The sequence below is a fragment of the Benincasa hispida genome, chromosome 1, assembly GCF_027475165.1.
Source record: "Benincasa hispida cultivar pf3 chromosome 1, pf3_genome.v1.1, whole genome shotgun sequence".
Classification (NCBI taxonomy): Eukaryota; Viridiplantae; Streptophyta; class Magnoliopsida; order Cucurbitales; family Cucurbitaceae; genus Benincasa; species Benincasa hispida.
In genome coordinates, this window is record NC_143478.1 from 42,262,805 (window position 1) to 42,287,349 (window position 24,545).

The following is a 24,545-nucleotide window of genomic DNA, read 5'->3' on the forward strand; positions in this document are numbered from 1 at the left end:
CATCATGAGCAAATTTTTCGAACTCTTTACAAAATGAAAATAATTTTCATTTTATTCTTTAGTTACAATAACCGAAATCAATCTTCCCACTTTTGCACAATTTAGGAGAAATTCTCGACCATCTATCTTATAACGGCCTATTTAAATAAATAATGAATATAATCATATTATATTCTTAACCTATAGTTTAATATCATATATCTACTATAGTAATTTATCCTCTACTTGATATAAATCATATTTATATCTAATTTCCTCCAAAATAATGTATCTCATACATTTAGTCAATTATATCATATATAATTAACCAGTTCAATTATATCATATATAATCAAACTCCCTCTTGTCAATTTGAACATTTCAAACTAACCCAAAAACTGATTCTCGACTTTATCCAAGCTACCAATGGGACCTTATGAACCTGTGACTCGAAGCTTCAACGGTACATGAATAGCTGACTAAATTCTTTAGCCACGAGATCCACCATTCGTTAACTGCCAGCATTCCACTAAAGTTCAATAGTTGAGCTCTTCTTACCATAGATATATTTCTAGTCCATCAGATATAACCAATCATGAGTACGATGACCCTTCACAGATGCTCGTAAGTACAACTGGATGATGCGTTATTTTATGAGGTGAAATTATGAAATGAATTACGGTGATGGAAATGTGTTAAGCAACAAGTTTTCTTAGCAGAATCCAAGTATAAATTCCGCTGAGTTTCTTGGCAAGTCCAGGGTCGAACTCAGGGACTTGGGAAAATGGTATGCGGTGATAATTTTTAAGAAGACTTTGCGGTAACCAATAAATCAAGAGTTGTTTTTGGGTTGTTGTATGCAGTAATAAAAGTATGCGGCAGAGTTAAGAAAAGAGTTAATAGTACGAAAGATGGGATGAGTATGTGGAGAATGGATTGAGAAGGGGTTCAACTAACACTTCCTAGGATTGCGTTCATGTTATGCGATCATGCAACATACATACAATAGCAAATCATCTCTCAACGCAAATGCTACGGCTTCTAGTTTTAGAATGCATGCGATATATGCGATAAGTCTATAGGGCCTACGCATAAACCTCTATTCTTGTCTATGCAATGACAAATGACACACACACAAATAAGGCGACCACATAATATCATAATCTATCTCTAGGGTGCATGCGATGCATGTCGGCAAACAGAGCTTATCTCTAAGTCCCTATCTCTTGCTTATGAAGATCTAATCTTGCCCTCTCGAGTCTAGATTCTAACCTAGCTCTCTAAAGTCTTAGGTTCTTTCTTTAGACTCTCTCTCGAGTAGCTCTAAAGGGGTGTTGAGCACAACATAAGACAAGACAATCGTATGCAATGAAGATCCTAGGTCATGTTAGCTTAGTTCTTCTCAACCCATTCGATAAATTTAACTACTCATGCGTGCTTCTAAGAGAGTGAACAGATGTAGATAAGCAAGTTACATTTTATAGATATAGATTTGAAATACAAAATAACAATGCGGAATGAGAATAAAGAGCCTGGTAGCAATCTCTTGCTTCCCAAGGCTTTTTACACTGTTTTTCTCTACTCTGCTCCAAAGATAGTCTTGCTCTCGCGAGAGTCGGCCCTCTCTCCACTTTTCCACGCCTTTGGATTCTCTCTCGAGCTGACCAGAGCGATCTTCCGGTGTCTCTTCCCTTCTCTTGCTCCGCCTTAAAAGCAAAACTATTTCTTTCTAAGGGAAAATTGTCTAACTATCCCCCCATTTCACTGAAGGCTGCCTTCGGTATTTATAGAGCTTCGGGGTGAAAGACTGCTTCTCTCTTATGATTGCACTGATGGGATGACATTAATTCTCTGTCTGATGCGCCAAATATTTGTCACCGAAAAGTTGAGTGTACTTGCTACAGTAGTTCATTAGTGGCTTGTCAACTTAATTCGGAATCGACCGTCATCAGCTTTCTGTCCCATTGTGATTTATTATGCTTTTCACCCAAATACGCCCACCAAGTTGCGGCGACTCTGTGTGGTAATCCTTCTTGAGTAGATATTTGTGAGCACAAATCACCGTAAAGCCTTGTGGTAACGCTGCGCTCGACCGTTGCTTTCTTGTGATTGCATTTTACGCTTTGCGTCAACGCATCTTCTGCACAAAAATACAAAAGTTAACTATTTTCATGCAATGGACGCATGCGACCGCAATATTACAAACTTAATACTTTTTGGACGCAATCTTATATATTTTATCAACGCAAACCTTCATTGTTTAATAACTTAGCACTGTAATAACGTGCATTTCTGCCCGTTATCAATGGACAAATTTACCATTTTGCCCCTGTAGTTACATCTCACTCCTTATGTACCACTGATTCTTTTAATGAAAAATACAACATAGTCCAACTATGTATGAACACCTCTCGGGACAAGAAAAGGTGTGTGGTGCTACATCGTTCAAGCCCTGGAATCAGCCCTTAAGAGAGCTATCTATCTACTTGCCCCTGCTTCAGGGAAGGAGTGAATTCCATCTTGTGTAGCTGAGTTCCCAACTCCCAAATTAGACGAATCCCCATAGTGGTAGGTTTACGTCGGCGACCTGGCCACTTGCACCCATACAAATCAAAGGACCGCTCTCAATGGTAGGAGCTCTCAACTCCTCAGGATTGAAGTCATGTTACCTATGGTCATTCTAGTGAAGTGAAGTCTCTGTCATGAACGGTGTTGTATAATGAGACGTTAACACTTCATGGTCAGGTTTTATACAAACTCTTTGTATAGGACGCCCCCGCTCGCTTGTCTCCTACACGAATGATCAGGATCAGACCATCTGTGACAAGTCACAACACTTGTGACCATTCCACAAAGCGGGTCACATCCGTAGCATTATCTCTATATGAATGGTTTGGATCAAATTATTTGTAACAATTATAAAGTGGGTTGTATCCATAATGTCACCAAGATAAGACATACAACTTTATCCATGTACCATAGACCTTTAAGTTATTATTTGAATATGATCCACCTGTATGTCAACTACCTACTATTCAAAATTACATAACCCTAAATTTTTATTGTTTTAATATTGCAATTTTTAAAATAAATTATTATTTAAATAACTAATTAACTATGATGCTTTAGAGAAAAAATCCCAATAGTCATCTAAATAGCAGGTGTGTTTCCATGTCTAAATTTTGGTATAAACACTTAATAATGATTTTGGATTGAATCTGAAAAAAACTATTCATGATTCCTATGTATTTTAAATCAATTTTAAAACTGGTTCTTTAAAATTTTGGGCAAATATCAATCTATACTCATAAACTTTGGGTGTTGTCAATTAAAACTTCAAACTAATAATTGTATCAATTTAAACCCTAAAGTTTCATAAGTGAATAAATTTGGACTATCTATTAGAATTTCACTTTAAAATCGTAAGTTCATAACTTTCACGGTGTATAAGGCTTCTTTAAATAAAATGATTAATGTAAATTAGAGAAATGCAAATAGATATAATCAAATTTTCAATACATTTGAATGACTTTTCATTTGCTCATCTTCCTCTAGCTTTGTCTACTTATTTAGAAATAATTACATGAAAATTTATCTTACACTTTTGTTGGATTTTTTAGAATAAAATTAAGGGGGATTTTCAAAAACGAAAAAAATACAGGAAACTATTTACATAAAATAACAAAATTTAATCATCTTCTTCCTTCTTCCTTCTTCTTCCTCCTCCTCTTCTTTGGTCTGATCTTGATCTCTCTCTCTAACTTACACACTCTAACATCCTAGCAGTCACTACACTCGTGCCCAACCATTGATTCACCGCCGTTTAGGTCTACATCATAGATCTGGTTGTACATCATCGTCAGTGAGCCGATTTTTCTCCCTTTACCCAATTCACTCTCTCTCTTCCTCTAACTCTTAGATTTGTGCAACCCAATCATCGTTGCCGCTATCTTGTCGCCGTTAACGCTAGTGTTTACCAGATTTTTGGCTGTTAGGGGTAAGATTTTGGGCGTTTTGAATTAATTTTGTTTGGTTTTTGAACACCCGTTAAGTTTTAGTGTTAAGATTGATTTACCCATGAAATCAGATGCTAGATTTGAGTTTTGTTGCTTTTAAATAGTGTTATGAATGTCTATCATAGATAGATGTTGATAGAATCAGTGATAGACTTCTATCAGCTTCTATCACTGATAGAAGCTTATAGAAATCTATCATCGATATTATCGGTTATAGAAATTGATATAAGTATATTACTGATAAACACTAATAGAAGTCTATCATTGAAACTATTAGTGATAGATACTGATAGAAGTCTATCATTGATAGAGGTTGATAGAAGTTTATCACTGGTAGAGGCTAACTGAAGTCCACCAGTGTCTATCAGTGATAGAAATTGATAGAAGTGTGTATCATTGGTAGAGGTTGATAGAATTCTAACAGTGTCTATTAGTGGAAGAAATTGATAGAAGTCTATCATTGATAATATAGTGATAGAAACTAAGACAAATCTATCGCTAATAGACGCTGATAGAAGTTTATTAGTGTCTATCAATGTTTTTTTTTCTTGCTATTTCTGTAAATAGTATGACATTTTTTCTATTTGTGAAAATTTTCTTAAAATTAATTTGTCCATAATCATTTTATTTAGGTGATTTAAGCTATTTTTAGATAAATAAATTGATGTGAAAATAACTCCACTAACAAATGGTCTAAATTTGTGTATTCGTAAAACTTTAGGGTTCATATTGATACAATTATTAGTTTAGAGCTTTAATTGATAAAACTCCAAAGTTTCATTTTAATTTTAGTTAAATTACAAATTTAGTACATTCAGTTTTGTGTATATATTATATTTGGTCCATGAACTTTAAAAAGTGCCCAATGGATTTCTAAACTTTTAATTTTATGTAATTATTGAATGAGAAAATTTGAACCAATCATAAATTGCCATGTTATTTCTTAAATTAACGATGAAATAACCAATCATCAAATTTGAGACTAGTTACAAGTTGACATGTATCTCAAATTAAAATAGAAGACAATAAATCGTTTGATTCTAATAATATCACGTGTCTTCGTCACAACTATTGGATTGTGAGGTGGTCACCCTTCATTTGGGACATTCGGTCAGGGAGTCAACAATCAAACATCTATTGAGTCATTTTCATTCACTTAAAGGTTGACTAGGTCAATCAACAGGGTAGAGGTCGATCAACAAGCTAGAGGTTGACCTAAAGTAATCAACAAGCTATAGGTTGATCCAAGTCAATCAACAAGCCAGAGACCGATCCAAACTAATCAACAAGATCAATAAGCTTAAAGATCGATCTTCCAAGAATATCTTCAAACCTAAAAGGCGACAATTCAAGAAGATCAACAAGTTTAAGGATTAAAGTTTATGCAATTGAAATAAAAAATTAAAAGACAAAATTTAACACTTATACTACAAATCAAGAAAATCAAGCTCATTTAGACGTATTAAATTTTATCATCGTTGTAGGTAATACTATTTTGGTCCCTATACTTTGAAGTTTGTTTAATTTTTAATCCTTGTATTTTTAATTGTCCAATTTAGTTCATGTACTTTTAATAAATGGAAAAATTGTACAGATGACCCATGTACCTAAATGAAAATTAAACTCAAGTTTCAAAACCAAAGAATTTTGACCTTCTGCTTATGTCATCATCATGTGAAATTACCACAGTAATCCCGAATGCATCCTTTTTCCTTCTTCGTTTTGCAGCATTTCTTCCATTTTTCTGCGTTTCTTCTTCTTCCATTTTTTGATTTTTTTTGCATTTCTTCTTCCGTTTTTGTTGCGTTTCTTCTTCTATTTATTTATTTTTTTGCATTTCTTCTTCCATTTTTTCACATTTCTTCTTCTTCCTTTTTTTTCCTTTTAGATTATACGTTCTTTTGAGCATCGAGCATTGAGTGCGATCATAGAGCATAGAGCGCAGAGCATCAAGCATCGAGCATAGAATGAGCTTTTGAGTTGAGCATAAAATATAGAGCATGGAGCATAGAAAATTGAGTATCGAGCATTGAGCATCGAGTAGAGAGCATATAATATATAGCATAGAACATAAAGCATTGGGTATCGAGTATCGAGTACTGAGTATCAAGTGAACTTTTGAATCCGTAGCACGTAGGTTCTCAGGGTCGAATGGGTAAATTCACAACATGTTGACGCAAGCAAAAGATCATTTTCCCTTCATATCTCAACTTTGGGCTATTTTTCATTTGGGCCCTACAAAAGATTTATAAAAAAAAACCTTAATAAATCTTATATTTAGTCCTCACTACTAGTTTATATTTAATTTTAAAAAAAAAAATTATTTGTTATCTATTAACTTTTTAACTATAAATTATAAAAACATATTCATAAATGGTATTTTCTTGTATGAAAATTATTATTATCTAAAGGCTAAATTATACAAAATACCCTTAAACTTTGGACTTTGTGTAAAAAAAATACTTTTGAACTTTCAAAAATTTAAAAAATATCCTTAAACTTTTAAAAACAATTCAAAATACCCTTGCCGTTATTTTTTAATGGAAATCATTATTGTTTTGTTTAAAAAATACCATTGAACTTTCAAAAAGTTTCAAATATATCCTCACACCTTAAAAATTCATCAATACCTTTATTGATAATATATGAATACAAACGGTTAATACCTATTTCTAAAATATCCTTGAACTTTTAAAAATTGCATTAATACCCTTAACCTTACAAAAAAAAAAGTTTATAAAAATACTCCTATTAGTATAGTGATCAGTTTGTTTGAAGTTTTCTATAGTACAAAAAGAATCAAATTTAGAACAAGTTATATATATATATATATCAATCTCCTCTGATTTAACCTATTTTTACTGATTTTGTCAACAAAATACAACCAAACTTCACGTAAAAGCATAAAATCCTATAAAAATAAAAATAAAAATCTTTCCTTAAAGTTCACCAAAACAATAAATAACCAAATACAAAAAGAACGTATTTAACTATTAACACACACTTAATACTAACGAACGGTCTTGTGAAAACATATTCTCCTTCTTTTTGTTATAACTGATATACCTTAATTGAATAAGACAGTTTTTTTTAATGAGATAAATAAAAGGTCAAATAGTTAACAAGAAGGAGAGTAGGGGTATATTAGAAATGGGTATTAACGATTTTTGTTCATATACTAACAATAAAGATATTTTTTATTTGTTTTAGGTTTAAAGGTATTTTTGAAATTTTTTGAAAATTCAAAGACATTTTTGAAATAAAACACTAACGGTTTCAATTCAAAACTAACTATAAATATATTTTTTGATCTATTTTTGAAAGTTTAAAGGTGGTATAATTTAACCTTATTGACGAAATTAGGATGGTTAAAAGAACACTAAAATGGATTAAATAGTATTTTACCTAACAACCTTCTGGTCCATTGTGTCACCTGAAACAAAGCTTAATTCTGCTGTCCCAAAATGCACCCACACAGTTAACGACAACCGATACACAACGCAATTTCCCCATCGCTTTTTCCGCTGAACAGTCCCGTTGCTTCTCTGCAACTACTTCTTCCTCACTCCAAACCACAATTTCACCTTCTTTTTCAATTTTCCCCCCGACCCATTTCGTAATCAGCCAATTCTGACCCCCCAGCTGTTTTTTTGAACCCCTTAACGGGGAATTAGGTGGGAATCGCTCTGTTCTAAGTTTCACTGATCCACTGTTTTATACTTCATTTCAAGTTCTCTCAGTTGGGTCGAGCTTGTTTTACATCTGTTTTGGGTCAATGGCCCTTCATTCTGGCGCATTCTGCTTCCATGGTGTTCCTACCGTTACTCATGAATCTTTAAGACACAAGCAATGGGCGGTGAAATCTTCTGGGTTTTCGCGGCCCCGTGTAGTTTCCAAGTCCCAGTTGAAAGTGAAAGGTAAGTTTCACTGTAATAGGTTGTTGGGTTTGATCTGGAGTGGCTTTTGTTTTTTCCTCTCTTTAGTTGTAATTTCAAACTAAGCTTGTGTGTTATGTTAATCTGTGAAGTTAATTCATGAGAATTTGATGTACTTCTGAAGCGTAAATGTCGTGTTCAAATTATGTTATGTTTTCTTTATATGGGATTTCTTCTTAATTGTCATTTGGGAAATGAGTTCACAAGTAACGACATGGGAACAGTGTCGAGAATTAGTGAAATGGAATAAACGAGATGGAAGTTTGTTTTTGTAAATTTGGATATTGAAGACCAAGTGAAATTTGCTTAGAAGCCTTATAATTATTCTGTGGAATGTGAAAGGCATTACAAATGCCGTGGCATTATATTGGGAAAGCGAACTATTTACTTACCAGTGTCAAATGGTAAACGGATGAGAACTGCTAATGTTAATTTGACTTTTCATGTTTTTTCTACCTCGATGGGGTAGAGCATATTGTTATTGTTCTACAACAATTTGGTAGAACAACGGATGAGAACCATCGATCTTTGGGATGACAATAGGTGTCTTAGCTGCTTGGATTGACGACTTTCTTTGGTCTCTCGCATGTTAAAAATTTATTACAAAGCTTAAATGTACCCTAACCTATTAGTTTAAGTGTTATGGTTGGTGATTTAATGCTATATCAAAACAAGAGGTACTGTGTCTATAGGTTTGGCGTGTCAAGAATATTGAAAAGATTAAATATATGCTCACGTATTGACTTAATTTTTGAGCTCAGTGACATTGCATGAGCTAAAACCTTCTATTCTATTTACTTGCTTTTAGTGAAGGCATTTTCTGGAGATGGCGGTTTGGTGGAGTCAAATGATTCATCTCTTGTAGTTTGTTTTGGAGAAATGTTGATTGATTTTGTCCCTACTATTAGTGGACTATCTTTAGCTGAGGCACCTGCATTCAAAAAGGCTCCAGGTGGTGCACCTGCAAATGTTGCTGTTGGCATAGCTCGTCTTGGAGGCTCATCTGCTTTTATAGGCAAGGTAATATAAAAAATCTATAGAAACAGTTAAATTGTAAATTGTCAATCATGATCTATTAAAATAAATGTTTCCTCTAGTGTTTTAGATGAGTACAACTCTCAACTAATCTTATAAGATAACCTCTTGATCCTCAATATTTTATTTGAATTTATGGTGCGTTTTTAATCACGATACAGACTTATGGCTGCCTATTGACTTAAAAAAAAGGAAGTATAATATTGCAATCTCAATATTAGGGGCATATTGCTGCATATGAGTCATGACACATTGAAGATGTCACAACAGCTCATTGTGGTTACTCTAATAATAATCATCTGATATTCTTTACCATGTTTTATTAGTCTCGGGGTTTAGTTGGATTTCCGCCCATATGTTGCTAGCTTTAAAGGAGGCACCCCCTTTCAATGCCCTGCTCAACTGAAAAATATGATATTCCATAGTAAAGCTGCTCAATGTGGTCGTTCCCCACGAGTTTGTCCATTTTCTTTTGCTCAATGGTTTTGACTTAACACAATGGGTTCTTATGTCTATTCATCTTCTTGTTACGAATATGGAAAGAGAGCTGTTAATTAGTATGTAAAACATTATCAGCATTGATATGAAGAGTAAAGTATCATGTATATTTTCATCCAAAAGAATCATACATGACTGAAATATGATGGTTTTAAATCTATATTTTGGAAGCTTATTTACAATGTAAATAGGAGGTATAATTTATTTTTCGAGGAGCGACAAAGCTTTTAATATTTTGCTTCCAAACGATTTTATTACAGTTTTCCATATTGATGCTCACTTTTAGCCATACTTCAACATTTGGAGAAAATAAATGCACTAAATAAAGGGAGATACTTTTCCCGAGCACAGTTTCACAGGTTTTCTTAACAACATTCACAGGTTGGTGCAGATGAATTTGGTTACATGCTTGCTGATATATTAAAGGAAAACAATGTGTGCAATGAAGGGATGCTGTTTGATCCTGGCGCACGAACTGCTTTAGCATTTGTTACGTTGAGGAATGATGGGGAACGTGAGTTCATGTTTTATCGTAACCCCAGTGCTGACATGTTACTTCAGGAATCTGAAATCAATTATGATTTAATCAGGAAGGTAAGAATAATTTAAGGTACAGTTTCCAGAGCACAGCAGGAAATCTAGTAGTTTGTATGGATCATACAAGTGTAATTATAGTTTGTTTAATATTCAAACCTCTATATCCTAAACTACCAATAACCTCAAAAGCCCGAGTTGATAGGTTAGGGTATATTTAATCTTTTATACATATTTTCAATGCTCCCCTCACTAGTCAATTGTAAGCTTGAAAATTTACATAAGACTCAACAAGTGACTATCAATATTCATTGGTCAAAAAATGACATTGCAAGGGTTTGCATGTAGGACTTTATGCTTTGATACAATGTTAAACTATCACAAACTCTAAAAGTTAAAGCCAGTAGATTAGGGTGTATTAATCTTTTATAATCTTGTACGCATATTTTTACTTTACCTTTTATTTCAATTTCCCCCCTTTTTAGCGTATCTGTTGGGGGAGGGGAGCGGGGGGATGTCACTGAGCTTATATTTGATCTTCCTTACCATCTCCCTTCACAGGCAAAGATCTTCCATTATGGTTCTATCAGTCTTATCACTGAACCATGCAAGTCTGCTCACATTGCTGCCGCTAAAGCTGCAAAAGATGCTGGTGCTGTTCTTTCCTATGATCCTAATTTGAGGCTCCCTCTGTGGCCTTCTGCAGATAGTGCAATTGAAGGGATTCTAAGCATATGGGATATCGCTGATATTATTAAGGTAGATTTCATACTTTTCCCATGAAAGCATCAAGATAAAAATTGTAGATCTGTGGGCATAACTAACCTGTCTAGTCAATCTGAAATTTTAAATCAGATATCAAATAAGGAAAAAAGGAAAGCTGACACATATATTCTACTATAAATTTGCAGATAAGTGAAGAAGAGATTAATTTTCTGACAAGAGGAGAAGATCCATTTGATGATGCTGTTGTTCGTAAACTGTTTCATCCAAATCTTAAATTGCTTCTGGTCACTGAAGGTCCTGGTGGTTGTAGATACTATACCAAGGTAAGCACCTCGTACATTGTGCTCATATTTTGCGTACAACAAACTACCATATAAAGAAAAACAATTTTAAAAAAGAAACTAGACAGCTGAGGTTAAAATCTTGAGATGATGGTGCAGTGCAGATTGTTTCCATTATGGTAGTTTAATTTGGTTATTTACTTCCAAAATTGATATTGATTGATTTGGTTTGAAAAGAAAATGATACTCTTCATTGATAAAATGAAAAAAGACTAATGCTCAAAAATACAAAATTTCAAAGGAGGAAGATAAAGAAAATAACAACAAGAGATATAAGAAACAATAACATCTGAAAGTGAGTGGAAGCCAAATAAGGAGAAAAGTCGGAATCTAAAAAATTGAAAACCACAAAAAACTTGGAAAGAGAGCACAATAAAGGAACCAAAACAAACTAAGTCAATGTAGCAAACATCTAACCAAAAAACTGCAAGAGGGAGGTCAGCGTAGTACACCATAAAACTCTAAAAAGATGCTCATCCCTTGGCCATTTCTTCTCTGCTGGGTTTGAATGCAGCGGCTAGGGTTGGGTAATTGATTTGGTTCATTAACCAAGAAACATGCTCATAGCAAAGACTGTTGATGAGAGGCTTGATAATTCTTTTGTTGAGGGGAGGTTGAAAAGGAGTTCTCTTTCTTTTTTTTCCTCAGTACAATAGAGAAATTCAAACCACGGACCTTTTAGTCGCTAGCACATTCATATGCCAGTTGAGCTATACTCGCTTTGGCGAAAATGAGTTTTCAGTATCCGATATCCTATCGTATTGTACTCTAGTCGTCATGACTCATTATTCTATCATACTCTAGTGCTAGTGACTAGTGAGGGCCTAACAAGTGCCCTCATCCCTACTCAGAAAGATAGTCAGTAACTGATCACATAATGCGTGAATTGAAAGTACATGGTGATATGTGTTATGCAGGAATTCAGTGGAAGAGTGAAGGGTCTAAAGGTGGATGCAGTTGACACCACTGGTGCAGGGGATGCTTTTGTTGCTGGCATTTTGTCTCAGCTAGCAACTGACCTCTCTTTGCTTCAGGTACCTTTTCTGAATTGATAAGCTGTGCATATTTTAAAGAGGTCATGACCACCTCCCACTGTTTTTAAAATGCTGAAGGTGCTTTTGGTGCACTTTTCTTTTAACATGATAAATGTTAAACTATTGCTGCTGATGTCGACAACTGCTTATTAATAATTCGGAAGCAAATGACTTTGAAGAGGGCGTTGTGCTTTGAAACCAAGTAAAACTACCTTTAAACCCTAAAGCTTAAGCCCGATGATTTAGGATATATTCATTTATATATATATCATTGTAATGGCAGGGATGCATAGAACTGTAACCCTAAAAGGCAAGGAAAATATTCAGAAATGTAAAAATTGATGGATTATATTATTTTAAAAGACGACAGTTGAATGGTCAGCATCTAAGTGGTTCATAACATAGAGAGGATGCCATGGATCAGATGCTAGATTATTATACTTACTATTATTAATTTGTAAATTTGGAGAAACAATTAGACTTCTTTGTTCAGTGTAAAATACTTCAAACAGATCAAACTTACTCAAGTTTTTCGGTTTTAGCTTACACCCTTAGATTTCACTATACGAACTATGGAAATCAATTTGAAACATCATGAAGACAAGAAATTTGTGCTTATTGAGAGGCTTTGTTTTGTATCTCATTTTCTGCAGTTTTCAATGCTTCGTAGTCATGTTACTGAGTCTTGTCAGAAGGGTGACAAGTGAAATAACAGTTTGTGTGTCTGTTTTTGAACCTTGTAGAAAGAGGACAAACTTAGAGAAGCTCTCCTATTTGCTAATGCTTGTGGTGCATTGACTGTTATGGAGAGAGGGGCCATCCCTGCTTTACCAAACAAAGATGCTGTTCTGAATGCAATCTTCAAAACTGTGCCCTAAGCCATTGTTTTTCTGTCTAGATCTGTATGTATAATAATTAATAACCAAGACTTGATTTCCACAAATTTTGGGCAGATTTTAGTTTCTCTCCCAATTGTTGCTGCTGTATGATATGATTTAGCAGCTTGTGAAGTTGTTTAATTCTGTAGATTGGATCTTCCATTGCATTGAAATGATCATGTCTATGCCATTTATGGCAATGAAACAACGATTGATTTGGCCCTTGTTGCTGAAATGTTCCTTCAGATTTTGATTCTAGCAAATGTTAAGCAATTAAGGTGGAGCAAAGAAGGGAAGAAGGGTAATAGCTTCTCTTTAATTTGTCTTAGATTAAAAAACATTATGTAAATGATAAAAGATCCCATTTTCAAGGTTATAGAAGGTAAAATATTTGATGTCATGCTTCAGATGCCCCATTTGAGACGATCAAAGACTAGATTTATGCTACCAACTTGAGCGTAGCTTGACTGGTTGAGACAAGTTGTCATATATCTTCAATCAAATAAACGTTCATATATTTACTCCACATGTTTGTTGTTCTTGTAAAAGACTTGACTTTCCTCTTTTCTCTTTTATTTTTTAGAGAAAGAAAACCAAGACCCATTTGATTGGACAAATTTTTTTGGGTTCGGTAGATTTTACCTTTTGTGTGAAAAATAGTGACCAATTTGTTGGTGTATGCTGTAACTTGTAACTGATTTTTTATCACTTGAGAGCCTACCTCTCACTTTATTTGTTGTTGAACTAAAAAACAGAAAAATATCAATTTTACCTTCCATTATGTTTTGTTTGAAAAAACCTTGTTTGAAGCATATAATTTTGTATAAACGAAATTCCTAAACTTTCATAAATGAAGCAAAGTAGGTTATGAAATAAAATTTCCTTTGAAAATTATTTATGCATTTCTAATCGTCCATTTTGTAAAGCCGACATTTAAAGAAATCTACACACGTTTGAGAACTAATGCAGACATGATTTTCAAAAGCAATTGTAATGAAGAGTCTAAATTGGTTGAGTTATGAAAATTTAGGAGTTTAATTGACATAAATTATAAGTTTCACACAAATACATGATATTGGTTTAATAAAATTTGAAAAATGGTGTAAATTAATACATTTATAAAAATTTAGAGTTTAAATTGATACTATTATTAGTTTATAGTTTTAATTGATACAACTCTAAAATTTAGGACTATGAATCGATAAAAAAAGTCAGGAAGTGAAATGCACAAAAAAAGCAAAAGAGGGTGGAGATGAGCACAGATATTTTGAACTTTTTGGTTAAGAAAAAGATTGATTACAAAATTTTGTTTAGACGTTTTGATCATTGTGTCCAAATTTTCACAAAGTATAAATTATAATTAAAATTAATGCATGTTTTTTTTTTAAATTCAACATATATATGGGAGGACTCAAGTAGGTAACCACTCGATTTATGATATATACTTAGAGATGTCTATAGAGTAGGGCAGAGACGGGGAAGCATTCCCTGTCTCCATCCCCACACTATATTTTAATCCCCATCTCCGTGAAATTTTTCATGGAGACCGAGTTCTCCGTAGAGAAAAATTTTCCGCTTATTTTTTTATGTAATTTATTTATTTTTAATAATTTTTAAATCTACTCTCAACCAAATAAAATATCATATATAAAATGAGTTATTTTCAATACACTTTTATTCAAATAAAATACTATAGCATTTTATTATAAAATTAATAATATTTTATATAATTAAAATATTTAATTCCACAATTTGTAAAAGGTAAAATTTAAGTATTACAATATTATAGTCTAGCCTTCAATTTATATATTACAAATTTAAATATTACAACATTCTTGATCTTAAAAATAATATTAAAGAAATATTTTAGAAATGTATCAAACTATGAACAAGTTATGAAAATTAGAAAATAACTATATTACTCTACTATGATTTTTTTTAAAGAAAATAATAAAAAAACAAAAGAAATATATATATATATATATATTATAAACTCACATTCTGTAACGTATGACTATTATTATTATTACTATTATTATGTGTGTATGTATATATGTATTTATGTGTGATACTCACCGGGGCAGGGCGGGGACGAGGGAGGTTCCTGTTTAGTCAACGGGGAGAAAATTCTCCCCTCTCCTTACCCCATTTCTCGTCCAATCAGGGATTTCCCATCCTGTCGGCCCTGCAGGGAGAATGGACATCTCTATATATACTTTATACTAGTTAGATTATGTTCATATTAGCAATTAATATATGTGTTTTCACATAGTAATTAATGTAGGTTAATAGTATTTCTTCTTAAGAGTAATGATTACACCTAATCTCATACTCACCCTCACCCTTACACACAATATTTTTTTTTTAAATAAAAAAATGTCACATGACACATTTTTATTGGGTGCTAGCAAGGTAACACAGATGATGAGTGCAACCCCAGTGCAGTTAAATTTCCCTTCTTCTTAATATATTGTTGAGTGACATTTTATAACTTTCTTGTTTTTTTGAAACATGATATTTAATTAATTAATCATACATATTTAAAATGAGATGATGCGACCTAGTTAAATAAATTACAAATAATTGAAATTAACTAAATACAATCTTCGGAAGTATATAAAAAAATTGAAAAGTTTGGTCTATGAGATTTGAGTTTGGTAACATCCATCTTTGAATTTCTAAACTTGAAGTTTTAACTACTAAGGTTTGAAAAAATGGTTTCTTTGGATCTTGCTATCAGTTTTTCGTTATTGTAGTTGATGGAAAGTTGATGTGATATTTGTTTATAAAAAACAATATTATTTTTTAAAATAAAATTATTTTAAGACATTTTTTCTTTCTCCTCCATAGGCATCTCATTGGTTAACTTTCTTTTTGAACAATACTTAGGTACAAAATAGGACACCTAAGTTCCATGCAACCCTTCTTCAAACGACATAAAAAAAGATATATATTTTTTTCAATATTTTTTAAAAAACAAAAAAATTGACACATGTCAGTTTTTAACGGGATGTAACAGGGATTGCATAAAAGATGGGTGCAACCCAACTGCGTCTAAACTTTTTTCCTTTCTTTTTCCCAAAAGGGAACACCCAAATCTGGCATCGTCCACCTTGACACTATTAACTAATAGTTGGTTAGTCTAGTTTTAGTTATTTTTTTAAGTACAACAAATATAGGGTATGAAGATTTGAATCTTCAACCAAAAGAGTATGCTATCTATAAAAATGATCAAAATACCCTTCACTACTTCATTTCCCCATGGGTGCTACTACGTGTCACAATCACACTTTCGGAAGCTTCACTTAGCGATTGTGGCACTTGCTTCCGCTCACGAATAAGTTAGCCAATTCGAATTTGGATCGCTAATGCACACTGGTTTTAGAAAACGGGTTTAGAGGAAAAGGTTTTCGCAAGCATTTGAAAGTATGAGTTGAGAGAAGAAAGATTGTAGTAGGCTAGAAAGCAATAAGCAACAACAACTTTATAGCATATCACTACGAGTATGAGGATATGATAGTTAGTTTTATCCCTATGTAGTGCATTATAACAAATTTGTGATTGTCACTCTTGCATATAGACACAGGCGAGTGGTCACTTACAATAAGACGAATTAACAAAGCAAACTAACTTACAGAATGAAATACATAAGATGAAAGCATGATAAAAAGGGGTTGAGATGGGCATGCGACCATGGGCAACAGGCCCTGGACAAGCATGACCGTGACATTCTCCCCCACTTAATTTGTTGGCGTCCCCATCAACCAACTCTGCTTGAACTCAGTGATTGTTGGAGTAGCATTCTTCAGGTCTTCCGAGTGCTCTCAACTGATTTCATCATCAGAGAGGCCTTTCCACTTCACCAAGAATTCTGTCGGCTCCCGTCTTGGTCTTCCAATACGGCGTGTACGTTTGTCTAGAATCCGTTTGACTTTCTTCTTAGTTGGATTCTTCATCATGACGGGTGGATGTGTCAGCATGTTATATTGCTCATCATCGGGGTTGGGGTGATAGGGCTTTAGTATACTCACGTGGATGATAAGATGCATCTTTATCCATGAGGGTAATTGAACCCTATATGATGTTTTCCTGACTTTCTTAATCACTTCAATTGGTCCTTCATATTTTTGTACGAGGCATTGGTCCTCTGGCCCTGAAAATGGAATTGTTTTGGTCGTAGCTTGATTAGAACCTTGTCCCCAGCTTGGAACTCGAATCTATGCTTCATATTAGCCCACTTTTTCATTCTCGTAAATGCTTTCTCTAAGTAGGTGCGTGCTATCCCAGAGGTTTGACTCCACTTTGTGGTGAAGTTATGCGTTTGAGGGCTCTTGCTTGCGTAAGGGTGGTCCACCAGGTGTGCCATGAGTGGCTATCTGACATATACTATCTCGAAGGGTGTCTTTTCAGTTGAGGAGCTTTATTGACTGTTAAAGCTGAATTGGGCAACATCTAACAATTGAATCCAATTCTTCTGTCTGGCGTCAATAAATTGATGCATATATTCTTCGAGTATGCTGTTAAAGCGTCGGTCTAGTTTTCTATTTGAGGATGATAACTGGAAGAAATATTCAGCGCAGATCCCAATATCTTAACCAATTTTGTCGAAAGGTTCCAGTAAATCTCCCGTCACGATCACTAATAATGCTTGCGGGAACACCCCATAATTTCACGATATACTTAAAGAACAGGTAGTCATCATGGTCGTACACATCTTCGATGTTAGGATGAATGTGGCATATTTTGAGAATTGGTCGATAATAACAAGCATTAATTCAAATCCCTAACCTTGTGTAGATGGGTGATGAAGTAGAGGGATACACTCTTCTATGGTCTAAAGGGCACAGGTAGAGGTTTCAACAGACCCGCTAATTTCGCCCTTTCGATTTTATCTTACTAGTAAACAAGGAAAGTCTTGGTTAATTGCACGACATCATCTCAGAGACTCGGTTAATAGTAACCTTGTTTTAACAGCGCATAGGTCCTCTACCAACCATTGTATCCTACCCACGATGTGTCATGACACTCTTTCATTAGTAATGTTCATAGCTCATTGGATTGGGGAATGTAAAGGCGATTACCCTTGGCATAAAGTAAGTCATCTTCGACCCAAAATTGATGCGTCTTCCCTTCTTTGGCTAACTGCATAATGACTTGAGCCGATGTGTCATTTGTCAAATGTGTCTTGATAGTTTCACACACAGTTTCACACAATGTGCTTGCTTTCAGATGCGCAAACATGCACATGGCTGCATGCTCGCTCTTTCGACTAAGAGCGTCTACCGCTTGGTTGTATTTACCCAATCTATGCTTAAACTGGAAATCAAATTCTGCCCAACATTTTTGCCATCATGCCTACTTTGACGACAATTTTGACTGGTTGAAAAAGTAGCCGATGAAACTGTTGTCTGTCTTGACCATGAATTTGGCCACTAAGAGATATTATCTCTAGGCCATCAGACAATGTACTACTGCCAACATTTTCTTTTTAGAGGCTGCATATCTCCTTTCCGCATCATTCAGATTTCTGCTCTCATAAATGATGAGGTGGTTGTCTTGAAGGAGAACACCACCCAATGAAAAATTAGAAGCATCTATCTCAACTTCGAAAGGTTTGGTTAAGTCGGCAATTTCGAGGATTGACCCTTCAATTATCGCTTTCTTCAAGCCTTCGAAGGCAGCTTGACATTCAGAAGTCCAACTCCACTGGTTGTCCTTCTTCAACAACTCGGTCAAAGGTCATGCCTTTCTGGAAAATCCTTCTAGGAACCACCTATAGTAATTGGCTAGTTCGAGGAAGGAACATAGTTATGTCACAGATGTCAACAACTTTCAATCTCGTATTGCAATGATTTTGCCCTCTTCCATGTCAATTTGACCATACTCGATTATGTGGCCAAGGAAGTTTATACGCTCTTGGGAAAAAGAGCACTTCTCTCTCTCTCTACATATAGTTGGTTCCTCTTCAACTTTTCGAAGACTAGTTGGAGATGGCATCGGTGATCTACTATTGACACACTATAGACCACGATATCATCTAGATATACATGAAAAATTTGTCGAGGCATTCGTGGAACACCTGATTCATCAGTGTATAGAAAGTTGTTGGGGTGATGGTGAGGCCAAAGGGCATCACGAGAAATTCAAAGGCACCATACCTCTTAACATTAGGTCGTCTTTGGTTCATCTCCTTCAGCAATCCAAATCTGGTAGTACCCCAACCGAAGGTCTAATTTTGAGAAATATCTAGCACCATGGAGATGGTTAAATAAGTCTGTGATGATGGATATGAGGTACTTGTTACAAACAGTGAGCTTGTTTAAAGATCGATAGTCGATGCATAGTCGAAGGCTTCTGCCTTTTTTCTTTTGGAACAACACTGGCTCCCCATAAGGAGCTTTCACTGGTCTAATAAACCTTGTGCTCAACAACTCATCTAATTACTTTTGAAGGTTGGCCAATTTTGGCGGAGCCATACAATATACGTTCTTGGTGGGCGGCTTCACCCCTGGTAGTAGTTCAATCTCATGGTTGATCCCCTTCGTGGAGGTAAGAAGTTGGGCAAACTATCTGACATGACATCACGATACTTTTCCAAGATACATAAGATGTCTTGAGGAATGTTCTCTTCTACAGTTTTGACTGATTCAATCAGAATGGCCATAAACGTGGGTTCGTCATGGGCAAGGCCCATTTTCAATTGAAGGTCTGAAATCATTCTTATCCCATTCGACTGTTTGATGTTGGCTTGAACTACGGTGAGCATAGACCCGATAATTACTAGGCACTTGGCGATGGGCATTGGTATAACTTTGTGTTCGAGTATGAATCCCATCCCCAACACTACGTCAAAATAATCCATCTTAACAATTATGAAGTCGGCAAGGCCTTTCCGATCCCATAATTTCACTGGCGTTCTATTGCTATCCCCATAATAGGTAGGGCTGCGAAGTTCATGACTTTTATCTTCCCAGTGTCTTTTTCCCAAGGTAGGTTTAGACGATGGGCCTCCATTTCAGTTATGAAGTTGTGGGTTACCCCAGAGTCGACCATGGTAGTCTTGGCCGATCTTTGGTTGAGCCATACATCCACATACATGAGCCATTTTTCAAACGGTTCCTTTTTCTCTCCCATATTCTTCTAAAGAGCAGACAAGAATTTCAACCTTCCCATCCTGAGATTATCATTCTCTTCAGCCTGTTCAGGTACAAGCTTGACCTTTTCAGCCTCGTCTTCTAAGTCCGAGTCTGATGGAATACACAAGCATGCAACAAAAGCAAACAAAATCAATAAACACTCTAATTACATTGAATTTGAGTTCTAAATGCATGTTTTTGCAAGAAAAACACAAGAGGGTTTCTATTCACATACCTTTGATGATTTCTCCTAAATTCAAGCTGCTCTTCATGTGTTTTCAGCTCCAAATTAACAGTGAACCACTAAGAGATTTTCTCTACTATTCTCAACCTTGAATTTGAGTGGTGGAACTCGAATTTGAGTGAATTTATGAAGTGAAATTCTGGGTTTTAGAGGAAGATGAAGATGAACTTCAGAATACCATTTTTTTCAACCAACATCCCTTCTTTCTCTTCAATTCAGAGAGCTTTTATCAACCTTTAGTATGCAAGCCCTTCATCAATGGAATTGGCCAATAGCTGCTTCAACAATTGAAGTGGGAATTGTGTGATTACATGAGGAACACACCTCATGCTTGAGAAAAATGGGAAAAACCCACTTTCTCAAATTTCCAAAAATCTAATTAATTCCAAATTAATTAAATTTTATTTGATTAATTCCTAATTAAATAAATTCAATATTTCAATATTCTATTTCTCAAATTAAATTTTAAAATGAAATTAGTTAAACAAATTTAATTAATTAAATAATTTAATATCAAATATAAATTAATCACACACCTAATTTTGAACATGAATCCTATTCATGCAATTAATATTTAAATCAATATTAAATATTATAAACTCTCCAATTTTGTTTAATTTCAATAAATTAAACGTTAAATAATTATATTAAATATAATTGTACAAACCCTAATTTGAATTTGAACATTTCAATTTGATCACTTCAAATTGATATCATTCAAAATTCACTCAATTTAATAATTCAAGGTGTTCATGTTTTACGAGCTAGTAGAGGGACCTTATGGACCTACAGATCATGAGTTCCAACGATTAAAATTAATTGGCTAAAACTCTTTAGACCAAATTAATCAGTATTTGTTAACTATTAAGTCACACCACTATAGCTCGATAGTTGCACTTTCCTCAATATATATATATTTGTATTCACATGATTTAACCATAACCAGTAAGTCGACCCTTCACAGGTTGTTCGTAATAATGGTTGGGTCAATATTCTATTTTAACCTCGATATTACGTTTTGTTCCTTAAGTTCCTACTGATCCTCTAAAGAACAATTAGTGTATAATCTAATCACTAAACCGGATCCCTCGGGCCTGTGAGAGAGTGGGGTCCCTTGTTCAAGACATGGATTCAGTACTTAAGAGAACAACCTTTCTTCTATCATTAATCGGGCAGGCGTGAATTCCGTCTTGCACCCTATGTCCCTAGCTATCTACCCGGTCTTACCCTTGAAATGGAAGGCTTATTGAACCGGCGCTGTTGAGCCAATCCTCACCCATGCAAATCTAAGGATAATCCCGAATAAACAAAAGTTCATAGTTAGCTTTGAATTAAGATCGAGTTAACTAGTTCATCTAAGCGAAATAGTCAGTATTAAATAGTAAATAACGTTATAAAGTAAAAGTAACTTATTTCTTGGTCCGATCTTATGCAAACTCATTGCATAAGATACCCCCACTCCTCATATTAATACATGAACGAATCTAGATCACTTCGTTTGTAGTATCTTACAACAACTTGTAACAGCTACACAGTAGGCTTCATCCAATAGTGTTACCAAAATAAGGTACCCAACCTTAATTATACTATAGACCATTTTGGCTATTTACTCGATCTTGATCCATTTCTATGTCTCTACATATAGTTCAAGTATTCATATAATAGCTATGGACCTTAGTTTATTGGATTTAGACTTTATGAATGCAATTAATAGATTCAATATCTTTATTGAAGAAATGTTGAATAACATCTTTATTCATAATAGAATATGTTTAATTTTTACAAACTGTGAGTTTTAGAACATAAAACCTAACAGAGGATAGGGTGGCTTGGAAGACATTAAAGGCCGTTCGATTCAGGCATTCACCTGCTCTGTGTGGTCATCTATTTATGTAGCAGGACGGTGGACGATTATAGTTGTTATACTGCCATGACGACCCTCGCCAATTGTTCCCAGATTTCTGTTGGAAGGGCTTACGATCCCCACTTATATTCTTATCCCCACACTAGGCTTAGGAGAACTTAAACACCTGTTTCTATTTCCTCCATTTGAGAAAGTTGGTTGCTTTCTCACGTCTTGAGAGTACGTACCAAGGTCGTATAGTCGTTTCGCCGCTGAATAGGCAGAGGAGATATCTTGTACTCTCTGTTCATACAGCTTCGTTTTTGCCCATGGTTTCAACCCTTCAACAAAGTTTGCCGCATATGTCCAACATAAGTCCCGTAAATTGTTTCACATAATCTTAGATGTTGCTTGTATGTTTCAATTCTTAGAGTTTTTGCCAGGCCAAAATCTCAACATTCTCAGGAAAGAACTGTGAACGAAGTTCTTGTTTCAATTTATCCCAGGTATCTATGGTGCAACACCCTTCTTGCATGTCCATGAATTGTGATGTCCACCACAATTTTGCATCTTCAGTTAGATGCATGGTACTAGCGTGACTCTTGACTCCTCTATCACGGTGTTCGTCGCCTTGAGTATTGCTCAAGGTCGAAGATAAAATTCTCCAAGGCATTTGCATTCCGCACCCCATAGAAGGGTTTTGGTTTCAGGATCTTTATCCTGTTAACTTGGATTGCTCCCCCAGTTGGGGCTTAGTCCCGTATCGCTCGGATAATGAGATTCACCCTTGCACTCACATCCGCAATCTCGGCTCTGATGACATCGAGGGCCGATAAAAAATCTTCGGACAGATTAATTACCATATGAATTATTACTTTCTGGGAGCTATCTAATTCTTCGACATGCTCCTCTATATGGGCAACAGAGCACGTTGAGCTATCCCCACGCTCGAAACTGCCAGATCGTGCAACCTTTGTCTCTAGGGTCTCAACCCCTCATCATTAATTCGCTGACGAGTAACCCTCTAGGCGGCCAACTATCACATTTCGTTGGCTTTCTCGATAACTTCTTGCAGTTGAGTTTCCAAGAAATGAATACTATCAGGGACTTTTCTTAGGTGGAACATTTTCTCTTCCATCTTTACCAACTTGTCCGCTTGGGACGTATTTAAGTTCTTTGTCGCCAACATGATTACTGATTTTTCCCCAATGAGCCGACTTGGCTCTGATACCAACTGTCACAATCACACTTTCAGAAGCTTCACTTAGCGATTGTGTGGCACTTGCTCCCGCTTACAGAAAAATAAGCCAATTTGAATTTGGATCGTTGATAATACACTAGGTACCTCTCGCAACGTCTACCCCTGTTTTGGAGAAAATGATTTTAGAAAACAGGTTTAAAGGAAAAGGTTTTCACAAGCGTTTGAAAGTATGAGTTGAGAGAAACAAGATTGTAGTAGGCTAGAAAGCAATAAGTAACAACAACTTTATAAAATATCACTACGGATATGAGGATATGATGGTTAGTCTTATCCCCATATAGTGCATTTTAAGCAATTTTGTGATTATCACCCTTGCATATAGACATAGGCGAGCGATCATTTACAATAAGATGATTTAATAAAGCAAACTAACTTACAGAATGAAATACATAAGATGAAAGCATGATAAAAAAAGGGTTGAGATGGGAATGCGACCATGGGCAACAGACCTTGGACAAGCATAACTGTGACACTGTGCACTGCTGACAACCACTAGTGATCGTTGTCGAAAATTTTCGCCCCTAACTATTGACAACCGCCACTATGGACCATTGCCTACTACTGTTAGGGACCATTTTCTCTCATTTTTAACAACAAAATCGCTACCACCACATTGCAACGATCACTAGTTGACAACCCATCAACTAATCATAGTGTTTTAAATATAAATTTAAAGTTATTAGCTCATTGTGTATAATAGTGTCGATTTTTTAGTTAGAAGCATTTTAAATGAAAAATAAATACTATAAACTTGTGTATAAAAATACTTTTAATAAAATGTAACCAAAAAATGCAAGTTTTTTATTAATTTTTATTTTTTATTTCTAAATAGTTTCTATACAAAATATTTAAAAGAAAATGCATTTGAAAACAATTTTTTAATGCATTTGAAAACAATTTTTTTCATAGACAATCAAGACATATCCATATTCAACCTCTTTCGACAAATCTATTAGACATAAATTTAACTTCGATGGCTTTATGAATTTTTTAAAAATGTTGAATTAGTCGCACATCTATTAAAAACAAAATAAAAACTTAATACTTATAATTCAAAAACAAAAAAATTTAAAACTTCTTAGAAA

The 24,545-nt window shown here is 34.7% G+C and overlaps 1 protein-coding gene across 1 annotated transcript; it reads left to right on the forward strand.

Moving 5' to 3' along the window:
* The first annotated feature begins 7,398 nt into the window (after nucleotides 1–7,398).
* On the forward strand, nucleotides 7,399–13,211 carry LOC120080368 (putative fructokinase-6, chloroplastic). Its single transcript, XM_039035042.2, has 7 exons — nucleotides 7,399–7,912; nucleotides 8,739–8,950; nucleotides 9,845–10,057; nucleotides 10,559–10,756; nucleotides 10,909–11,046; nucleotides 11,982–12,098; nucleotides 12,842–13,211. The coding sequence occupies exons 1-7, from the start codon at nucleotides 7,771–7,773 to the stop codon at nucleotides 12,974–12,976; spliced, it is 1,155 nt and encodes a 384-aa protein (XP_038890970.1). The 5' UTR covers nucleotides 7,399–7,770; the 3' UTR covers nucleotides 12,977–13,211.
* Nucleotides 13,212–24,545: the final 11,334 nt, after the last annotated feature.

What these genes read in the sequence shown, in the direction of transcription:
- LOC120080368 (XM_039035042.2), top strand. Translation starts at nt 7,771, where the DNA reads ATGGCCCTTCATTCTGGCGCATTCTGCTTCCATGGTGTTCCTACCGTT. An exon ending in CATCTGCTTTTATAGGCAAG is followed by an intron (nt 8,951 to 9,844) that starts GTAATATAAAAA and finishes CAACATTCACAG; the next exon opens with GTTGGTGCAGATGAATTTGG. An exon ending in ATTATGATTTAATCAGGAAG is followed by an intron (nt 10,058 to 10,558) that starts GTAAGAATAATT and finishes CTCCCTTCACAG; the next exon opens with GCAAAGATCTTCCATTATGG.